Source organism: Etheostoma cragini, chromosome 18 (assembly GCF_013103735.1).
Source record: "Etheostoma cragini isolate CJK2018 chromosome 18, CSU_Ecrag_1.0, whole genome shotgun sequence".
NCBI classification, from domain to species: Eukaryota; Metazoa; Chordata; class Actinopteri; order Perciformes; family Percidae; genus Etheostoma; species Etheostoma cragini.
Window position 1 is genome coordinate 1,069,183 of NC_048424.1, and position 15,295 is coordinate 1,084,477.

At 40.8% G+C, this 15,295-nt stretch overlaps 1 protein-coding gene across 1 annotated transcript in view; it reads left to right on the forward strand.

Annotated features, from left to right (window-relative positions):
• afdna (afadin, adherens junction formation factor a) overlaps positions 1 to 15,295 on the forward strand; it is a 95,983-nt gene that overhangs the window by 17,542 nt on the left and 63,146 nt on the right. The window contains exons 2-8 of the mRNA XM_034900758.1: positions 8,749 to 8,944; positions 9,079 to 9,191; positions 10,638 to 10,795; positions 11,037 to 11,197; positions 13,451 to 13,608; positions 14,571 to 14,655; positions 14,875 to 15,024. Of these exons, the coding sequence (XP_034756649.1) occupies positions 8,749 to 8,944; positions 9,079 to 9,191; positions 10,638 to 10,795; positions 11,037 to 11,197; positions 13,451 to 13,608; positions 14,571 to 14,655; positions 14,875 to 15,024 (1,021 nt within the window). The remainder of the gene's footprint in view (positions 1 to 8,748; positions 8,945 to 9,078; positions 9,192 to 10,637; positions 10,796 to 11,036; positions 11,198 to 13,450; positions 13,609 to 14,570; positions 14,656 to 14,874; positions 15,025 to 15,295) is intronic.

The window sequence follows — 15,295 nt, forward strand, 5'->3', positions numbered from 1 at the left end:
AAGAGGTGGTGGAGGCTGGACGGCTCGATACCAAAACAGAAACTCACCTTAAACAAAGAGGCTTTTCTTCGCAGCCACAGAGGAAATGTGTGCATTTAGTATTTTCATTCATTCAAGACAACAAGCCTCCTGTATAGGTTTCACTGGAACTGCATGCGTCTCCCCATAGAAGGTTAAACAGGTCGGCTCGAGGTTTCCTCCATCCTGACGATAACTGATTAAACAGCCGTGGTCTGTGCTCAGATATGGGGCCGTTTGGGGATTGTTTGATGGGAATTATGGCTCACATCTTGTAGCTAGAGATGTTGAGATACCCATATCAGTATCGATACCACCTAAAACACAGGTATCGGGAAGTACTGGAGTCTATGCACCGATCCGTTATCCCGTAATAAAGCCCCAAAGAAAATCTACGTTAAAGATTTTTAATTTGAAAGACCCCCAGTCTGCTATCTACATTACCTGTACACTACATCAGAGAGTTTGAGCTGTGCCAACCACAAGCGCCTCCTTTCCTCTCGGTCTGACCCAGTGCCTGTGCTCTGCTGTGATGCGGAGTACCTCCAATATGGCGTCTTCTGGTTTGATGACGTGCTGTGAAAACCCTCTGTTAAATTGAATAATTATTTTCTTTGTGTCCTCAACCCTCTTAAGACCTAAAACAGAGAGGGAGACGGGAGGTGGGTTTGAGTTTCTGGTGATACATCTGCAACCGCAAGTAGCACCGAGATACTTGATACTGTGGATAATGTGCTGTAAGCCCGGCATCCTTTGGCCATTTAAAGCAAAAGGTAAATCTCTTCTTCTGCTTCATGGGGTGGGACTCTTTGTCTTCACCCTTCTCCCCCTCTCCTTCCTTTTCCTCCGTCTGCCGCTGTGTTTGATCTGATGTCTTTGACATACCTCGGCTGCTGGGATCTGGTGTGGGATGAGCCCCCCCCCCCACACACACACACACACACACACACACACACACACACACACACACACATCTGAGTTAAAACCTCGATCCAGCTGACCTTAGACACAGGCTTAGGGAGGAATCCCCCCATGTTACTGCAGGTGGGGCTGCAACAATATTGACTCAGGAACTCGGTTCATTTTATTAGGCGTGTGTGTGTGTGTGTGTGTGTGTGTGTGTGTGTGTGTGTGTGTGTGTGTGTGGAAGATTAGGATGACGCACAGCAGCTGGAATCTATTCTCATTTTCAAACAGCCATCATCCAGAAAGCCCCTCTCCTCCCGTCTCTTGAAATTCATCTTTTTAAAATGCCAAAGAAAAAGCCAAATTCAAGTACTCAGTGTCTCCATGGAAACCGGGGTTTAACCTTTTTCTGGTTTGCCAGTATTTGTCTTTAATTTGACACAGGGCTGCTGTATCAGCGCAAGAGCAATCAGTGTGGCAAAACAGGAAAAAAGCGTAGTTATAAAGTCTTAAGTACGGGAAACAGAGCTGTGGGTTTCCATATCAAGTAAAACAGCGGCTTGGCTTTAAACTGGGCCACATATTGGCGTTTGGGGCAGAAATGCCTTAAAAAATAATGATAAGTGGGCGCCCGGATAGCTCAGCTGGTAGGGCGGGCGCCCATGTATAGAGGTTTACTACTCGAGGCAGTAGCCCGGGTTTGACTCAGACCTGCGGCCCTTTGCTGCATGTCATAACCCGCCTTTCCCCCGTTTAATGTCTTCCACTGTCCTGTCACTAAAGGCCTAAAATGCCCAACAAATAGACATCACATATCATAGATATATCTTATAGTAATAAGTTGTGTTCTTATTTCCTACTGAAAAGACAAAAGCTGCCCAAAACGAGATTGAAAATTACAAACAAGAGTGAGACCCTTCCCCAAGATTGGGGGTTAATCAAAGAGCCAGTCTATATACTACTATACTATACTATATTATAGAAAACATTTTGCTGCCTTTAATTGTTATAATTTTACAATTTAATTGTATAATATTGCATTTCTCTCTCTCAACACAGGGAGCATTTTTGTTTTTTTTAGAGAACTCAAAGCCTGCAGAATCTCGTCCCTGTTTGCTGTTGCAGATGTGTAATGAAAAAGTAAAGTAGTCCAGTTCTTATTATCTAAAATCTAAGACTTGACTATCTTTCATGCAGAAAGCTGTACATTTGGAGTAGTGTGACCAACTGCTGGCGTTGGATGTGAACCAAATGACCACAAAAAATTGATTGGATTCCTTCCAACGCTCTTTGCAAATACAACTGATCACTTTCATTCCTCTGATCTTAATTATTAGTCAAAATAATTTATAATTTCTGCTTTTTTTTAACTCAAATCTTAGGTATAATTCTATATAAATGAGGGTTATTGAGCATGAATTCAAAAAATGTGTGTAAAACTAGTGGTAGTAAGAAGGTGGTGCTTGTGAAAACAAAAAAAAAAGCCTGAAAAAGAGACAAAAATGTCAAATCTTTCTGTTTTGGACCTGGGAGAACAACACAAAGGTTAAGATGGAATAGTTTTTAGCAACAGTAGCATTCTTGATGGAAACATTTGCATAATTGATATAAATGAATTTGTTTTGCCTTTAGATCTTAGTGTTGGCCTCCAGTAGTCTTAAGCCTTCATTAGTTTGTAGTAGTGTGTTTTAAGGATTTATCACGGGAAACAGGGCTAGTGAACTGTTGTTGAGAGGAGTGTACACCTTTTCCTAAATACTGACTTGTATCTCACTTGTGTACCAGAATCCACTCAGACATGCAGCTATGTCTCCTTAGTCATGCTAAGAAATGGAGCTCTGGTTAGTTTCCTGAACACCTGATAACCCCCCCCCATATACACACACACACACACACACACACACACTTTCTCTCACACACACACAAATATACACCGGCTGTATGTGTAGCATGGGTTTATAAATGGCTTTGGGGGCTTGCTGACTTTACGGATAAGATGGAGAGAGAAAAGGTGACGTAGGAGAGTGATAAGAGTGAGTGAGACGTGATGGAGGGTGTGGAGATAGTGACGAAGAACGGGAAAGTGACAACCTGTGTGTGTGTGTGTGTGGACTAAACAAGGGTTTCTCAAAAAGTGATTACATCAAGGTTAACCCTTGGATGGTATTCGGGTCAAATCGACCCATTTCAAATTTTTTTAAGAAGAAAAATGGTCCAAGTAACATTTTTTCTACCTGGAAATCAACGTCCTTTCCTTATTTCCTGTGTTAAACATGTATTACTGACTCAATTCAGAACCTTATTCTGGATATGACACTTGTGTTGTTTCCATTGTGGATTTTTAACATGAATTATAACCTTATGACAAAAAACAAACCCCACTTCCATTTTGAATTGTGTTCTAGTAGAGACTGATGCATTCCCTAAACACATATTTTATCTCAGCTGTTTGAAATTAAGATAAACACAATATGTGTTAATAGATTATGAAGTAAAATAAATGTCAGAATTGTTTTTAAAACCCCAAATAAGTCCTGGGTCAGTTTGACCGGAGGGATACGAGAAGTCCTGACAGTGAAGACAACACAAGAGTTTGATAAAATTCAGAATTAAGTAGTTTGTGGTTGTTCAGTTCAAAAAGACAGATTTCAGTCAAACATGTAAAGGCTATGAGAACGTGGACAACAGTGTCTCTCAGCTTGGGAAGTAATAAGGAGCAATTAGTGTACTTTTTGCATTTTATAATCGCCTTTGGAACAGTTATAAATACCAACTTGGACAAACTAGGGCTGGGCGATATGGAGAAAATCAAATATCACAGTATTTTGGAACAAATACCTCGATATCTTAACGATATTGTAGTGTTGACTATTGATGCGTTCACAAAATATTTACACTGAGATTTTTTGATAGATAATCATCAGTAATGTCTGTTTTTTTTATTGTGGCTTTTCCAGTTGTTACATATCTGACGATCAAGATCCAATACAACCTCAGGACAGTACAACCAGAGATAACTATGACTTTAAGACAAGTATATTACCTCAGAGTCCTAGTTCCCATACTTAATGTACAGCTGAGCCTATATATTACACCAAAGCACACTGTACATAGGACTCAAATGTAATAGATGTACTATTTTATGTCAGACAAATGTACCAAATGCACAGTTTTCAGTATTTCTGTTAATTCAATACAAAGGAAGATTTGACAGTTTCTTTATGTTGGTGAATACTAATTCCAGTTATTTACAAGTTTACATTCCTCTAGAGAGGTGTGGATTTACTCAAGAAGAGGTGATCATAATAAAAGAGTAAATATTTGAACGTTGTAGCTCGTTCAGAGTTACACTTTAAATGTTATTTGTACCTCATATTCAATCTGGTCTGAAATTAATTTGCTGGTTTACGAGCAAGAAAACTAAAGGTCCCTTAAAGTTGAATTCACCACTTACACCTCCCTACACACACACACACACACACACACACACACACACACAAACATATTAGGGAGACAGGCACCAGGTGGGATCTGGTTTTCAAAGCCAGAAACTGAAGTGGACTCACTTTCCCATACAGACTCAGATGTGATCTACAACCTCTCCCCAGGGTGCCCTTTGACTCGGAGGTGTTGGAGTCACAGAGCAGCGTGCTTTCTCTACACACTGATCCTCACACACACATTCACGTGCACTGTTACAGCTGAACTATGTGTGTGTGTGTGTGTGTGTGTGTGTATGTGTGAGAGAGTGGTTTTGTGCGATAGGGAAGATGAAAGGGATTTTTTAAGACCATAAAAGGAAACGTGGGAAGTTTCTACTGAGGATGAAACGATATGTGATTTCCTTCCAAAAAGGTTACACAGAATTTAAATTCCCATGAATACATATGATACGTACAACATATCTTTATAAAGCTTATAGCACCTGATACGTCGGCCCTGCTGGTTCACTGGCTGTACGATTTAAATGTATTTTTATTTGGTGGGGGGTTATCAAAGAGTAAATCACTGAATTTTCTTTTGGCAGACATTAATTTTGGTCAATAAATATCAGTCAATGGATAATCTGTTTACCGCTAATATACACACAGTGTCACCATCTCTCTCCCTGGTCTCCATCAGGTTTTATCTAACATGATAACAGCTATCTGTGTGTGTGTGTCTGTGTGTGTGTGTGTGTGAATTCCTTTGCCGATGCCTCTGCCTGGCAGAGCGAGGAAGGCGGATTATGGGGCACCCACTACAGTATTATATATAATATATTATCTTAACAGTAGTGTATATACACTGTAGGTCTTATACACACACTGATTACACATTAGTTAATTAGCCTTACAGTTGGAGGCAGACATCATGTTGGGTGTGTACGTCTCACACACACACAGACACACACAGACACACACACACACACACACACACTGCATGTTGATCCACTATATAAACACATTCCCACAGACAGAAGTATCAAAGAGTTCCTTAAACCCCAGTTGATGATAGCGCTGGAAGTGTGTGTGTGTGTGTGTGTGTGTGTGTGTGTGTGTGTGTGTGTGTGTGTGTGTGTGTGTCTCTCTCTGTGTGTGTGTGTGTGTGTGTGTGTGTGTGTGAGAGACAGACAGTGTATAGCAGGTCTTATCCAGGCTGCTGTTGTGTTTGAGACATACTGCTGCATTAGCTTTTTTCTGTCAGCCAATGTGCTGATTGCGATATAAAAAAGCTGTTAAGGATTATTAGAATGAAAGCTGCAAATAGGATGAACTGAGTTAGTTCTTGTTTTTTTACCCCGGCACATTGCAACATTTTGCAATGTTTAGCATTTAGCTGACACATTAACACAAGCTTTAAATAAATGAGCTAAAAGTGATCTCCGGGGTCAGGCTTGTACCCTTTTAAAATGATGTTCTTTTGTCTTTTTTCAAGTGAATAATTAAGATTTTTCAGTTGTGAAACGAAGCTAAGCTCAATTTAATAAAACTCCCTTAGCCTTGGTTGTGCAAGCCCACATAGCTTTAAAGACATTTGTTATTGGGCTTTCTGTGGGGCGTTGATCCAAATACGCGGTGGAGTCCATGCTAGTGGTTATTGTAGTTAATTGTAATCCTTCCATACCACTTTAAGGCTACATAATTATTCTGTAATTATCATAGAGAGGTTTGACTTATTAATTGTTGTCAGAGTGTAATTGAAAGATTAAATTATGATTATGTGGGTTGTAGGAATAGCCCATACTTGGAGATGTGAACTTATGGGAGTTTCTCATGTTCTGTAACAATGGGTCTGTAGGAGCGTACCATGTATTGGACGTAAAGGTGAATATATAGCTGTTGAGCTGAACTTTAGCTCATGTAGACATCTGGACTGTGGGATTGGACCATGGCCTTGATAGAGCTTTAGCACTAGGCTAAGAAATGTGGAAAAGTTGGACTGTACCATTTTCGAGAGGAATGGGAGTGTAGGATTGGTGAAAAGCTGTAACTGTGTGCGTGCAAGCCTGGATCATTGCCATGAACATGGGGGTGTCCGTATGGGCCATAACCCGGCAGCATGGGTCTGTTGGACTCTACCATCTCCTGGAGGAACGGGGGTGTAGGACTGTTGCACTGGACTTGAACCACATGTGTTTGTACTTATCTATTTCCAGTGGTAAAAACACTGTGGTTGGACTGGGCACTGTGTACATTATCCACCGCTGCCCCTTAGCTGGTCTTTGTATGAACCCAAGTGGACTAGCCGCTCAACCGTAACAGTTAGCAATGGTTACGCAAGCTTGACAACAGCAACCCTCAATGACCCACATTCCTGCAGTAAATCACAACACACACACACACACACACACACACATGCAGGCGTTCCCGGCTCCGCCCTCGCCTATCGAAACTACTCAGTGTTTCCTCTCTGCTTATCAAATGTGGAAAGGGGGGAGAAAGGGGGGAGGTAACAGGTGAGGAAGACTAGAAGAAGAAAGTCTTTCATGTGAAGGGAAAACACATTCAATCTGTCACATTAAACGTTGTTTGGTGAGTTCCTATGCTCTGCTAAAATGCTGCCAAGGTGTCTCTTTCAAGTTTAAAATCGCTTTGTTGGCGTCCTTCCAGGAAAGAAGAAGCTCAGTCAAGGTTTCCCTGCAGCTGCTTTTGAAGGCAAATTCTCCTCTAACGACACACACAAGAACACATTTTTATGCTTTAACCCTTGTGTTGTCTTCCCGTTTAACCTTGAACTTGTCCTTCCAGGTCAAAATTGAAATTGAAAATGAAGATATTGTGTGTTTTTCCGTTTTTTTTGAATTTTTATTATCGCTTTTTCTGATTTATTTGTCACTTTTTTTTAATAACCTGAGCTGGTTTAATAACCGGTTTTACACTTATTCTTAGAATTCATGGTCGACAAACCTCATTTATATCAAATTATACATATGTTTTTAGTTAAAAAAGGCAGGAATTATGAATTATTTTGACTAATGGTTAAGATCACATGATGTTGAGTGGATCTCAGATGAGTAGATTTCAAAGTGTAGTCCAGATACTGTTTGGAAACCATAAAAAAAAAAGATTTTTAATGCTATAAGATTAAATAAAACACCCAAAAATTCAATTAAGTAGTCATTAATTTTACCTGAAGACTGTTGTATGGAATCATCCATGTTATTTTTGGGCAATTTGGTTAAAAGAAATCCATATTTCTGATATGAAACACTTAGAAACGGGTCAGTTTGACCCAGTTTGAACACGAGGGTTAAACCCAGCGAGAACTTAAAGGGAAAAGGGGGAGTTTCCTTTCTAAAAATGTATAGTTATAGTTGAGTTTAGCTGTAGTTTTACTAACTCGTTCAGTTCGGTTGAGGTTGCTTTCTCTCGTTACGTACAGTACACAACGTGTTGACTTCACCGGGGTGGTACAGGACCATTTCTGTCCTGCTTTGATTCTTTTTTTGCTGATATTGAGATTATGTCCCCTATTAATTTTGAGCACATACTAGTTTTTTAGTGTCTACAAGCTGCCCCGGAGATCTAAGGCTTTCTAAGACCGTTTTTAATGGCAGTTAACATGAAATACAAGGCCGTTTGCACAGCTGAACCGTAACGAATGCTCACACACGCATGCTGTGTCAGCACTGTGGTACTATCAGGACTGGGTGTGTGCATGTGTGAGACATTCTTCTTTAGGAGACTATGTGCAGATGGAGCTTCCAACATGTAGGCAATGCATTCACATCTACATGTGTGACGGTGTAGATAGGCGTGGGTGTCTATTTCAACCTGCTGCTTTACATCTTATATTTGACATCTTCTGTGTTTAAGCATGTTTATTTGTGTGTGCGTGCGTGCGTGTGTGTGTGTGTGTTATACTGTAAAATAAAACCAATACATTTTAGCAAATTATTTAAACAGTTGCACATTTTGTTTTCCCACCCTGTGTATATATTCAAATATTTCTTCTTTTATTTTATTCTTATTATTACTTATTTTATATTGTATGTATGTATGTATATTTTAGCTAGTACTTCATTTATATTCTGTGCTGTGTGACTGATTTTGCTGCTGTAACACCATCATTTCCCATTTTTCTTGGATCAGTAAATATCTATCTATCTATCTATCTATCTATCTAAGTAAGCTAGAACACAGTACTTTATTATCTTTATTTATGAGCCAGGAAGTTTTTTAAAATGTAAAAATAATGAACAAGGGGCATTTAAATCAGTTGGTTTAAAATGAATTACCATCTTCTTTAATGCCTAAGATATTCACAGTAAATCGGTTATATATAAACTGTATATATTGCTCGTAAACAATAACAAACTGACTGTCTCTGTCTCTTGAACAGGACTTGGAGTTCCACGGCGTGATGCGGTTCTACTTCCAGGACCGGGTTGCCGGTAACTTTGCCACCAAATGCATCCGAGTGTCGAGCACAGCGACCACGCAGGACGTCATCGAGACGCTAGCTGAGAAGTTCAGACCAGACATGAGGATGCTCTCCTCGCCAAAATACTCCCTTTATGAGGTCCACGTCAGTGGCGGTGAGTCCTATAGACGGGTCAAAGGGTCGACCTGCTCAACCGAGCCAAGGTTATCTTAACATGTAATGTTTTCAATGTTAGGAATAGTAATAATTTGACTTGTGTGTGTGTGTGTGTGTGTGTGTGTGTGTTAGAAGAGCGTCAGCTGGACATGGACGAGAAGCCTCTTGTTGTTCAGCTGAACTGGAACAAAGACGACAGAGAAGGACGCTTCGTCCTGAAGAACGAGAACGACATCCTCCCCAAGGTGGGCTACTCCGTCTGTAGTCGTCTGTTAACCTGCTGGACTGTAAACAAGTCAGTTCACTAGTGAGCTGGTCTATGTCGATGACGTTCCACTTCAGGGATTGTTCTGCTGCTGCCGAAATTTCTGCCGGATGTCCTTCTTTTTAGGCCCAATGTCCTTCTTTTTAGGCTGGATGTCCTCCTTTTTAGGCTGGATGTCCTCCTTTTTAGGCCCGATGTCCTTCTTTTTAGGCCCGATGTCCTTCTTTTTCGGCCCAATGTCCTTCTTTTTAGGCCCAATGTCCTTCTTTTTCGGCCCAATGTCCTTCTTTTTCGGCCCAATGTCCTCCTTTTTAGGCTGGATGTCCTTCTTTTTAGGCCCAATGTCCTTCTTTTTAGGCCCAATGTCCTTCTTTTTAGGCCCGATGTCCCACAACTCGTTGCTTTCTTTGTGTTGGCGTTCTAAACTTTGGTTGACTTTTGATGACTATGGTCACCTACTCCTCAGATCTCTGCAGAGTAAAAAAAATTAAAACAATTTTATAACGTACACATGTCACCAAAACAAGTTCCTTCCCTACGTTATTTTGTAGCGGCACTGTGATTGTGTCCGGCGCTTAGCACCATCCAAGATGATTGTGATTGGTTTAAAGAAATGACAATAAACCGGGGCACGTTTTTCATCCAATCCCGGAAGGCTGTGGACTAGCCGGACCCTCCTCCGCAGCACTGGGGAGGAGGGTCCGGCATTGCGAGACCACTAGTGAGCTGACTCATCTATTTATCTATGGAGGTAGTTGTTTCTTCATTACATGCGAGAAAATAAATGATCTGAGAGAAGAAGAAAAAATTTGTTTTCTTACCAATAGCAAAAAAAATCCCTTTTACGTTTTGAGAGAAACATGTTTTTTTGAATGAATTTTTTTCACAGAGATAGCAAAGAAATATATATTTGAGAGTTTAAAAAAGTATTTTGACAGAGATTTTCTTTTGGCTATTGGTATGAAAACCTTTTCTCTCCTATTTTCTTTCTCTCATAAAATTTTTTTTTTGCTATCGGTGCGATAACTTTTTGTCTGAAATTTTCTTTTCTTCCCTCAGATCATTAATTTTCTTGCATGTAATAAAGAAACTATTCTAGCTCCATATTTATCCATCAGAAAAATCACTGGAAGCACCTACAGCTACTGGCAACATACGTGATCTAGCATATCTGGGTGTGGTTTTGCACCATTGACCAGCTATATACTGCATGTGTTATACAAATTTTTCTGATCATGTGTTGATATATGATCCGTCACAAATATTTCTATTAAATGTAGCTAATAAAGTATAGTAGACGTAAATAAAAGGTTAAGAACAATTTTTTCCTCCATTCAGTTTGTTCATTTAATCATAAATTAGTAAGTTATTACAACCTCATAGTGTCTAAGAGCACGTCATTAACTCTTCTTCCCCTCTCTACCAGAAGAGTCAGAGTAATGGGCCCGAGAAGGAGAAGGATGGAGTGATCCAGAACTTCAAAAGGACTTTGTCCAAGAAGGAGAAGAAGAAGGAAAAGAAGAGAGAGAAGGAGTCCGCCCGGATCCCCGATGGAGACGAGCAGGCGCTCAGCCGGGAGGACGGGTAAGACACATGCTCACAGTCATCCATCTTACTGTCCTGCCTCTACATCCTCTCAGTCCTTGGGGTGGATCTTATTTTTTTAGTTTTTTTACAAGGGCATCAAAAGTGCAGAAGGCTCGAAAAAAAGGAAAGAGTTAGTGATTTGAACTTTGAACCTTCTGTTGCTCAATTTGTCTTATTTTCACTCTCTCTCTCTTTCTCTCACACACACTCCTTCTGTCTTCCTCGTTTTCATGTTCAGGGAGAACAATCGTCTGGCGGCAGAGGTTTACAAGGACATGCCGGAGACCAGCTTCACCAGGACCATCTCCAACCCCGAGGTGGTGATGAAGAGGAGACGCCAGCAGAAGCTGGAGAAGCGCATGCAGGAGTTTATGAGCAGCGATGGGAGGCCCGACTCAGGTATTTAAACTGTTTGTTGAGCTTCTAATTCAACACATCTTGTCAACCCGTGTACCCAGACCATTTTCTTCCAATTATACATAGTTCTCAGTTGTTGTCTGGGAGAACTACATGTTGACATGTGTGGAGGTATAGATAGAGATAAAGGTCTGAAGAAAGGTTCACCATAGTTCAATGGAAGAAATTCTTATGAATCAGAGGCAGAAGACTTTTCATACAGCTCGCTAAGACAGGCTTTAGTCTAGGAAGTAATGAAGAGCTTGTTGATTTCTTTGGAAGCGCTCCATAGCTTCTCTGCAGAAATTGGAAAACTTGTTATAAAGAAAACCATCTCTGCAGCACTTCTGAGTGAACAACATAGTCGAGCCTTCCAAGACATTGGTGGAGAACACTTAAGCAGTCTGAGACAAATAGGAGTACACTTATTTTGTTAGATGAGGCAAAAATGTCCAAAAAGTCCTGGTTCCAGTCTTCTGAATTTCTGCCCACAGACTAGATTTGGTTTGTGCTCTCTTGGATAGTTATTTCCAGGGGTTGGAGAAACACGGGACCAATCAGAGTTAAGCAAGAGAGATGAAGAATAGAGAAGATTTATAGCCACATTAATGAGATATAGTGAAAGAAAAGTGTCGACAAGCGTAGATGAGATTGACACCGTTGTACAAGCTATTGTAGCTAGACAAATGTAGTATATGAATAACAAATCACCAAATCTGTAAAGCCTCCCTACAAGAGAATGCTGAACCTGGCAAAAAAACAAGTAGCACACATCACCTGGCTGACTCCTTTCCTACTGGGTAGCACAGCGTTGGTGGAATATATAGGGACACATCGCAGCAGTAGGAGCTGACAAACCAATCAGGATTCAAGGAATAGTAAACAGAGCCTGATCTAAAAAACCTGCTCCCAGAGCAAATGTGACATCATGCAAAGAGTCAGCGTTGGATTGGTTCTGGGACAAGTGTGATTGTCCTCGTGTGGCTTAAGGAGAACCTGACGTGAACCCAAAATTAAATCTGCAGTGGAAACCAGAACGTTACAGATCACTGTCGTCCTTATCCTTATTTATATGGAAATTTCCCATTTTATTTTTATTTTTAAAACAACAAATGTCTGTCTATCCCTGATCCGACTACATCAGCTGGTCCACAGCAGGCCATATGTTGTGGGGACGTCTCACGCTGTCGTGTTTACACACCCAAAAAGACGTACGTGCATGCCGAATGAATGAAACCAACCCGCTGGCTGATACGGTCTGTGAGAGTCGAGCATTACGTAATCACCCTGCCAGACTGACAGATGGACCAGTGAACCAACTCTGAAAACAGCTTTAACCGCTGTCAACATACGGTAGACACAGGACGGTCTGTGGTCAGACAATGACGTCCTCCCAGCACAACATGCTATTTTAAACCACCTCATGTTATGTGATGTGTCTGAAAACCCTGTTTGCTTTGCTGAAGACTCCCTTGTGGGTTTTACAAAGGTGATCATTTTTGCAGTTGACACACTGCCGATGAAAGTGTGGTGTATTATATATATATATATATATATATATATATATATATATATATATATATATATTATGAGCTACTGGTTCTACTTCCTTTACAGCACTGCAACATTCTTGTCATTTATACATTTTATATAGTCTAATTAGTATCCTTGTGCAAAACATGTTGGAATCTAAATGTCCAGGTTTGTTCCCTGCCATCTGAAAAGCGGACCATTATTTTGATTGGCATGGATTTTGATTTTGCTAAGGATGACATATTCTGTTCCGACCATGGTGGATTGGTAATATTTGATGTCTTTATTTTTCCTAAGCACAAAATGACAGAAATGGGTTGCATTATATCTACTCTGTATTTATGTTCTTGACTGTAGCAGGGCTTGGTCTGAATTGTTGGCAATTAAACCCTTAGTTGTCAAATAATACAAGTGAAAGTCACAAAATTAGAAATTAAAATAGTATAGAAGTTACCAAATATATTAATAGTTGCTTACTTTTTTTTTGGGGGGGGGGACTTTTTGTACTAACTTTTGTTAGTACAATAAGTGTTGGGGGAAGTTTTGGGTCAAATGGTTAATTTTAAGATACTGAATTTGCCATACGATATTTGTGTTCGAAGGTTTTTTTCTCTCACCTGTCATTGTTTTTTGCTCTCTACAGTTGGAGCAAATAATGATTTGGCCTTTTATTTGTTAGCCGGGTGCACTGACTGACAAAGTATGTGTTGTACTTTCCTGCAGGAGGCACTTTGCGGATATACGCTGACAGTCTGAAGCCCAACATCCCGTATAAGACCATCCTGCTCTCCACCAGAGACACGGCTGACTTCGCTGTGGTGGAGGCGCTGGAGAAGTACGGGCTGGAGAAGGAGAACCCCCGAGAGTACTGCATCGCTCGGGTAACAACATTTATCTTACTACAACACATCTCCTCCATCTCAGTACATACAAAACATAAAATATGTTCTGTTACGCTCCAAGTTAAGTCAAGTTAAACTAGTTTTAGGGTAACTTGGCTTTTGGAAAATGTATGTTCTGTCCAATTTTTGTTTTTGTGACCCTCCAGCTGCAGTAGATACCATTAAACAGATTTCTAGTCACATTGAGTATACACATATTTGACCGCAGCGTGCGTGTGTGCGTGCATGCATGCATGCGCTTCGCTGCGCTCCCCACAGCCTCTCTTATATCTGTCCTCTCAGATGGACTCTGGCTTTGGCCAATCATATGAAATAACTGCTGCTCCCACAGCCAATACAGTGGAAGACCCACTGACTGGTGATAGTCAGTAGCAATTTGCGGTTAGTGAGCATGAGGAATCAGCACAAGTATTTTAGCATGTCAGCTTGTGTGATATAAACGGTATAAATTATGTTTTTTGGGGGGTGGGGATGTCAACTGAGACGTGACAACTGGATGAAGAGATGCTGGATATCTGTGGTAGACCGCGGGCAGCCCTGTAAAGAATTACAGCAACATTGAGAACAGCATCATTTCATTAGGAAGAGTAAACCTATGGGAGAACAGTTCTTCAAAAACATTCAAAACTTGTTATGACAACTTAAAAAACTAGTGTTCTGCCCTTTAGTAGTCATCTCCTGGCAAGAAAATCCATGTTAAAGATAATCTAATGTGGTGAATGAATAAGTCGCTATTTTATTTATTTATTTTTGGAGCAAATCAGGCACATGACATCAATCTTTAACTAAGAATCTTTATCTTTAAATCATATTATCTTAATGTAGACACTGTAGCCTCCAGACACGAGACCCACTATCTGAGAAAACAGGTCATTGGTAGAATTTGTTATATTTTTGTTGCTTAAGTGAACAATTTGTTTTCTGTCTTGTGTTCTTTGCAGCAAGATGATAAGTCGGGCAAGGACATGATTCTGGACGATACTGAGTGTCCACTGCAGATCTTCAGGGACTGGCCTGCTGACAGAGGTAGCGCGCGCACACACACACACACACACACACACACACACACACACACACACACACACACACAGAGACCCTGTTCCTCTTTTCTTGGTCGCTACCGCCCCCTCCTGCTTAGTTGCATTCATTACAACTCTATTATTATCTCTTTACCTCTTCAATCGTTTTGGTGGAAAAAGTTTTTTAATGTAACATCCTAATAAATTTTATTATGTCTTTTGTCAGGCTCGCTAGTCTTCCAGCTGAAAAAGAGACCCCCCGACTACCAGGGGAGGAAGGGAAGGAAAGGTGATGACAAGGGCCTTCGAGGGAAGGAGGGCAGCACCAGCTCCTTACCTCCTGAGAAACTGCCTTACCTGGTGGAGCTGAGCCCAGGTAAAACTTCCATGCAACACCATAATGTCTGCTCCTGCATCTGTGACGTCTTAGCTCAAGTATCCATCAGTTGTAACAGAAATATAAGTAGTAGTAGCTGCTCTGATGAGCACCTCTTTTGTGACAGGTAGTGGCCAGCAGGCAGCAGTGTAACTGCAGTAAATAACGCTCATGGTTACTCTCTAGGGTGAGGCTGTCTCACTTTCCCTGCTAATGGGAGTAAGTCACATGATGGATTCCAGTCTAAATTGGAGGCATGGTGGTGTGTCCT